At 53.4% G+C, this 7306-nt stretch overlaps 1 protein-coding gene across 1 annotated transcript; it reads right to left on the bottom strand.

The window, feature by feature from the left end:
* Nucleotides 1-718: 718 nt before the first annotated feature.
* LOC123188330 (G-type lectin S-receptor-like serine/threonine-protein kinase B120) lies at nt 719-5210 on the bottom strand. The gene is made up of 7 exons (XM_044600381.1): nt 4168-5210; nt 3725-4084; nt 2501-2611; nt 1964-2410; nt 1646-1883; nt 1409-1559; nt 719-1293 (listed from the first exon to the last, which is right to left on the bottom strand). The coding sequence occupies exons 1-7, from the start codon at nt 5132-5134 to the stop codon at nt 970-972; spliced, it is 2598 nt and encodes an 865-aa protein (XP_044456316.1). The 5' UTR covers nt 5135-5210; the 3' UTR covers nt 719-969.
* Nucleotides 5211-7306: the final 2096 nt, after the last annotated feature.

The following is a 7306-nucleotide window of genomic DNA, read 5'->3' as shown; positions in this document are numbered from 1 at the left end:
CCCATTGTGGGTGTCATCGTCGTCCTGGTTCGCGTTTAGCGTGGGTCTCATTCTCGTTAGTGGTATCCAAGGCGATGAGAAACTCCATGTCTTTGTCAACGGATCCGCGGGCTGCGGCGCCAAGGAGACATAGACAAATAAGCCCTAAAAAAGGAAGGCCGGGGTCTAAGGACCAAAAAAGGACCTAGGCAAAAAGGTAAAGGGCGAAGAATAATATCGACTTTGTTTGGAGGGCGTTCACCCGAGAAGCCCGGAAGCCAATGCTCATCTGGAATACTGGAGGTTTTCCCTTCAATATTGAAGATATCATTTCAATGTGTTGACGTAAATGTATTGCACTGTCTCTTTTATTAGATCGGTCTTTTGGTTACATTGGCTAAGGCATGCACTTCTACTTAGTATAGGAGCCAAGAGGTTTTGAGTTCAATTAGGTTTGAGGGGTTGCACCCCATTATGAGTACTGCCAAGAATGGCGTCGGCTTTGTGGCTCTAGCGAAAAGGCGAAGAAGCTAGATTGGGCTGGTGTCCGGACCGGAATATATCTCTCTTAACCGGGAGTTAGTATAAAATTGGGTCATTTATTTTGGAACGGAGGGGGTACATCGTAGGGGATGACTCGGGACAGTGGATCTTGCCCACCACGCGCATTTACAATTGTTCTATTTGAAATTAAAACATGGCAGCAGCACATAGCTGATATGCCTTTTAAGCACCTCGCTGTGAATTGAATACCTCGACTATATTCAAAAGAAAATGCAAACAGATTAACAGACTGATGACTCCCTGAGCCTGTCATATGTACAGTTGGCTGTTGCCATGCCGATCGACTAGACTAGTTTTAAGCCTGCCAAAGAACACAGTGTTACAAAATTTGCGCCATGTACAGAGAGCAAACGGAAACAGTCTCTACAAGCAGCGGAATCTCCCGGCACAAGTTTCACACGACATGTCCCTACCCAGCATCGACGACTACCTCCCTTGAAGCATGGTGACGGTGAGGTCGCAGGCGGAGTAGGACTCGTCGCCGGCCTTCCCCCTGAACCTGTCCCTGTCCGAGGACGTGCACTGCAGCGTGAAGGTGGGCGGCCTGGGCATCGGCAGCACGGAGCTGTCGCTGCCCAGCGCCAGCACCACGTACGGGATGTCCGGCCGGTCTCCGGCGTGGTCCTGCACGCACAGCAGCGCCATGTGGACGCACCGAAGCGCCTCGCGCGACGCCGACGCCGAGCTCGATGCCCGGATCAACGGGTCGATCAGCTGCTCCCCCTTGTCCGAGTTCCACATCTGCCACGCCTGCGCCCGAGACCAAAGCAGGTCAGCAACAAAGCTCACTCTGTCTCAGAGAAGAAGAAGAAGAACCGGGACAGTGATGATACGTTGCTGATGAGAATCGGTGTGAGACGCTTACGTAGCCTACGATGTTGAGCGAGCCCTCCATGTTGTGGAAGCTGCTGTTCTTCTGGCCGGTGATGATCTCCAGGATGAGGATGCCGAAGCTGTACACGTCGGACCTCACCGAGAACAGGCCCTCCATCGCGTACTCCGGCGACATGTAGCCTCTGGTGACACATGGTCGTACCAAAATTTCAGCAAAAAATTCAACATTCTTCTGCCATTGTTGGTTTCTGCAAGCAATGGTACTCACAGTGTGCCGACGACGCGGTTGGTGTTCTCCTGGTTCTTATCGCCGCCGAAGATCCTGGCCATGCCGAAGTCGGATATCTTGGGGTTCATCTCGTGGTCCAGGAGGATGTTGCTGGCCTTGAGGTCGCGGTGCACCACGCGGAGCCTCGAGTCCCGGTGGAGGTACAGCAGCCCCCGCGCGATCCCTTCGATGATGTGCAGCCTCGTCTTCCAGTCCAGCAGCCCCCGCCTCGCCGGATCTGACCCGATCAGCACATCGTCAGAGTTGGCCCAAGAAAGCAAACACTACATCAATGAGATAGACGGCGCGTGTGCATACCGAAGAGGAAGGCGTCGAGGCTCTTGTTGGGCATGTACTCGTAGACCAGCATCTTCTCGTGGCCATGGATGCAGCAGCCCAGGATCCTGACCAGGTTGCGGTGCTGCAGCTCGGAGATGAGTGTCACCTCGTTCTTGAACTCCTGGCACCCCTGCCCGGAGCTCCTGGACAGCCGCTTCACCGCCACCTCCTCGCCGCCTGGGAGGCTGCCCTTGTACACGAGGCCGAACCCTCCTTCCCCGAGCTTGTTGGCCTCGCTGAAGCCGCCGGTGGCCGCCGCCAGGGTCTCCAGGGTGAACATCGGCAGCTCGCAGCCGTCGCCGTTCTCCGCCACCTCCTGATCGGGCTGCTTCGGCCCTGAGAAGTCGTGCTTGGCTTTCATCGTGGAAGGGCGCAGCATCAGTGCGGCTCCCGTCCTCTTTTTCCCGCCACGGACGCCGAGTTTCTCTGCACGAGATAAGACGAACCAAATTAGCCTGCCATGTACTACAAGAAAAAATAATTGCCTGCAAATTGCAGAAATCTTGAGATCCGCACCTGTGATTCTTCTTCTGCATTTCCACAGGAGAAAGCCGCATGCGGCCAGTACAACCGCCAGGACGATTACTACGCTAATGATAATCCTTGTCCTTCGTTTGGAGCCTGAATCTGCCCAGGTAAAAAATACAGTCAAAACTATCATCAGCCATGTCCAATTGTCAACGGGTCATTTTCATCTGCAGTGGCAAAGGATTATGGAACAGTACTATCTATGAATCTACCCTATCGCATCAGAAGAAAACTTTAATGATTGATGGAGGTCACATCAAGTTGCAAACTGCGGGCGTGTAATCTGGTAGAGCCACACGTGCATTCAGATCAGGTCAATATAAAAACCACCAAATATGGTCAGACATGTTGGCCTGCATGGTCAAACGAAGCTTGGTTTATTCCACATGTTCCATTTGTGCTACTTGCAATATATTATTATTCGCGACAGAGCCTAACTAAACTATCCACCTCACGACCGGGTTCATCCATACCCCAAGATAATGAAAGATCCGACCATGTTAGGTCATTTTCATGGAAATGTGCAAGTTGGTGAAAACATTCAGCATACGTCGTTTTCCGGAAAATCTTTTAAGCCGACTGAAAGATCCAAACACACCCTCAAAAGTCAGCTTGCATATGTTCACAAGTTATATTCGTTTCCTTCTTCTTGCAGGGCTTGGAATATTCAGAGTACTAACCCTTTTAGCTGCCTTAATGCGTTATTACCGAACTACAGCTGATAAAAGCATACGAAATGGAGGGCGAAAGTCATCTGAAAGGCAGAGCAGCCTGGTTAGTTTTCACCCTTGACGTTAACTGTTTACTGGTCCAAGTTGGCAACCATCTCCTACTGGGCTACATGTTCCGGTGAATTTTATTCCGTGGACTGACTACACAGGGCAGAGGAGACCCCAACCACTGTGCATGCATCCACACAGTTTTGTTCCTATTTAGAATTATTATCAACACGTCTGAAGTCGCGTTCCTCGTTGACAAGGACCAAAAATGTCATTGTTTACTTCTAATTCAGTGGTTTAGATTTTTGGGGTGTAGCAAGCCAAGTCAGTCGTGCAAGTCTTGCCACAAGCACACAACAAAAACAACAGCTTCTACAGTATAAGCGTTTATCAGCATTTCCTCAACAACCGAGAAGTTTCCTAACTGCAGTTTTGTAAACTCAATTTAGAAGTTCAAATGTTAACAAATTATCAACATTGATAATAAGCTTACCTAATAGAGAAGCCGGGCCCTTGATGTGCAGGTCAAATCCTTGTCCGTTGGGGAACTGTCCGGCGGGGAACTGGTAGACGTCCACCAGCTCCCGGGCCCAGGTCAGGCACCCGGTGCCGCCGCTGTAGCTGTACGCGTTGCACGTGCAGTTGGCCAGGCACCACTGCCTGCACGCGTCCGCGCTGATGACCGCCGACTCCCACGCCGCCAGGTCCGGCAGCTTCACGCCGGTGAGGACGGCGAACCCGTCGCCGCCGCTCATGCTCACGTTCCTCTCGCTGCACGTCAGCTGGCTGCTCCTCACGCACCCCTGCGTCCACACCCCGTTGCTGTACTCCGCTTCGGATTTCGGCTCGAAACCTGCAAATTTGCACCAACGAGTTGAACGATCCATGGGGATTGGCGCGTAATGCAGCACGTCAGAATGCAGTTCGGAGTTTAACCTTTGAGGCAGGAGCAGTGGTCGGCGGCGGAGCACTCGGCGTTCGGGCCGCACGTGTTGTAGGCCTGGCACGGCAGCGTCGGCTGCGACCAGACGACCTCCCAGGCGCCGGTGGCGTCCACGAGCTGGTAGCACGTCTCGGTGCCGTTGGGCTGGAGCACGAACCTGTACTGCGAGGAGTTGAAGCGCTGGAAGGTGTAGAACAGGCCGTTGGTCTGGGACGGGTCGCCGGAGAGCTGGAAGCCGTAGAGGTTGAGCGGCCGGTACGGGATGCCCACGAAGCTACCCTTGGCCCACTGCCCGGACCTCCAGTGCGTCACGTCCCTGCCGTCCTCGCTCCGGCGCCATATGAAGAGCTGCGCCGAGCCCAGCGGGTCCTGCCCGAGCGTGAAGTTGCCGGGGGCCGGGTCGTCGGGGCTCCTCCACGACCGGAACAGCGTCTGCCTGACGACGGCGCCGTTTCGCCGGGCCAGCGTAATGTTCATCCCGGGGAGGAAGGTGTCCGCCGGGTGGTCGAAGCTCTGCCACAGGTGCACCGCCTGCGCGCCGCCGCCGCCGGCGAGCACGAGGTTCCCCGTGTCCTGGATCGTCAGCGTGAAGTTCCCCGCCGACGAGGTCGTGTTGGTCCGCCACACGACGCGCTCCCCCTCCAGCACCCGGAGGTCCCCGGAGTCGGTGACGGTGGCGGAGTAGGACGGGGCCGCGGCGCGCACCGGCGCGTCGCGGTTGGCCACCCACGGCACGGTCGGCTCCGCGGCCCTGGCGAACATGACGCCCAGGTACACCCGCGAGCCGTCGCCGCCGCGCGGCGAGAAGAAGGAGAGCGAGAAGGCGCCGTTGGCCGATAGGAGCTTGTCGTTGCCCGCCAGCGACTGCCCTTGCGACAGCGTCGTGGCCGCGTCAGCGTGGGCGTGCCGGCAGAGGAGGAAGATGAGCAGCGCCAGCGCTGCGGAGGTGGCACGAGCCATCAATGGCGGCTGGGGTCGAGCGGATCCTGCCTTGGCTCCCTAGTGGCGAAGGGGGTCGGGGGAGAAGAGGTCTGTAATGGATAAAGAGGTTGCTTCTTCCTCGGGCGCGTGGTTATATATCAAGCGCGCGGGCGCGCGAGGGGCGCGTGGGGAAGGCATTTGGGCCGCATGGTTTTGAATGGGATTTAATTAGGCAGGCTAACCAGCTTTAATAACTAAAAGTAGGGTTCATTAGGCGTGGTGCGAGTGCGACTACACTTAAAAAGTGGTTAGAATTGTGGAACGGAAGGGGCTGCGAAGCGCCGGGTTCACATTGTTTGAGACTCAACAAGACTGCACCAGCGACAAAACTCGTTAGTCCTTGATAGACTGGTATCTTTGATCGAGGACAAGGTGATTCACGTCGCTGATGAGGAGCCGCTACGGGAGCTTGCAGCTCTTAACTAAACTAATGATGGGAAATGGAGTGCTTATCTCAAAGGGCGTGTCCAAAGAGTGCCTTTTTATTGCGGGGGGTGTCCAAAGAGTGCCAGAGATCATCGTCAATCAGCCTTTTCTACATGGGACAAATTTTACGTGGAGTGGGTTGTGATTAATTGTTTGTTTAAACTTCATAGGATTGCTTGCTACACGCAAACAAATGTGAACGCACTAAAAATGGGGCAAATGTTTTCTGTCCATAAAGGAAACAATGTGGAGATAAGATACCTTCCGCTTGCCGCCTCCTAACACAAACCCTACTTCTCCATCCTCCCTTTCCCTCCCCGCTCCTAGAAACCAGTAGCCGGGCATAAGTCTCAACATAGGTCGATGATGGCACTGTTGAGGAGGTCGCCGCTCTGATAGTCTTCGGCGGCGACATTCGATCTCCGGGCGGCTACTAAAAGTTGTGAGTGTGGCTGCATAGCGACAATGATGGTCTTTTTAGGCCTTTCCCAATGGCCTCCGGCAACGACGCACCGGTGACTACATTCATGTCTGCAGGTTCGTGTGCCACAACAATAGGCCGTCCTCGGCAGCCGTCCGCCTCTTCCGTGTGCGGACCTTCGCTCAGACAAGCGGGCTGTTGTGGCGGCGTTAATTGGGTGACGGTTATCGTTGGCCCGAAGGGTCTTCATCTTTCATATGAGCAAAATGGATTCTCCTTAATATGTTAACCGATTGATTCTGTCGCCACATGTGAGGACAGTGGGGCAAGAGGCGGCGCATAGTGGGCATCTGATGCAATTTTCCACTGATTGTCACCCGCGAGGATGGTGTGTGATTGTCAAAGCATTTCGAATTCAGGCTTTGGCGGCGGGACTGACCTTCCTCCCTCGTAAATCTTCATCACATGCGACCTTCGTCGTTCTGAGGCTTTGGTGGTAACTGGCTCTTCTCACAACTTGATGGTCTGCTTGTGCGAGCATGGTCACCACTTGCATGTCATATCACAACTCGATCGTGCACACACGTAGTAGTTGGGATTGCAAAAAAATGGTGGTGAGAGCACATGATGACTTCAATTTGGTGGTGCTTCTTAAGCACCCAGTTTTCGAGATCAAGGTTGAAAACCTAGGTTATACCCTAGTTGGGCATGCCTGGCATTGGTGGTTTGTGTCGTTGCCTTATTAAAGGCATTGCTCGAGGTTGCTCAGACTAGATCTGCACAGTTCTGACCCTTGGTGTTTGGATCCTAGGACGGTTGCGCTTGAGCGTCATTCTCTTCTGGGAGGCGTTGTTGTTGAAGAATATTTCTCGTTGTCCTTGTGTTGTCAGCAGATGGTTGATGTCGATGATCGTTGTTGTAGTTTTGTTGATCACCATTGTGATTGTTTTTTTGTCGTTATGTGTATGCGTTCATGTTGACCGTGTGCATCTTAGCCGTGCAGAGCTGGGTATGTGCTCATTTTGCTTGTATCCTCTTGATTCTTCATTTTGAATCAATAAAATGCATCCATCATAGAAAGAATACAAAATATTGCTATAATAACCCTTAATAACCTAGTGACACAAAATATCCCCATTTGTAAATTGCACCAAAACTCATAGGGGCGGGCCCGCATGTAACTTTGACGTGTGCCACACGGTGGAAATGTATTTTCCAGAGGCTTGTTCAAGCAGGCTCACCAAGTAATGGTAAAAAATGACAGTTGGCACAAAGGAATACTTTCTGCCAGGAGGCCGTGCATG

This window comes from Triticum aestivum, chromosome 2A (assembly GCF_018294505.1).
Source record: "Triticum aestivum cultivar Chinese Spring chromosome 2A, IWGSC CS RefSeq v2.1, whole genome shotgun sequence".
NCBI classification, from domain to species: domain Eukaryota; kingdom Viridiplantae; phylum Streptophyta; class Magnoliopsida; order Poales; family Poaceae; genus Triticum; species Triticum aestivum.
This window is presented reverse-complemented; position numbering and strand designations above follow the sequence as displayed.

Excerpts from the sequence above, each read along its gene's own strand:
- LOC123188330 (XM_044600381.1), bottom strand. The coding sequence starts at position 5,134 with ATGGCTCGTGCCACCTCCGCAGCGCTGGCGCTGCTCATCTTCCTCCTC. Across the intron at positions 4,085-4,167 it reads CCACTGCTCCTGCCTCAAAG|GTTTCGAGCCGAAATCCGAA; the intron begins GTTAAACTCCGA and ends GCAAATTTGCAG. Across the intron at positions 1,884-1,963 it reads CCTCGACGCCTTCCTCTTCG|ATCCGGCGAGGCGGGGGCTG; the intron begins GTATGCACACGC and ends TGATCGGGTCAG.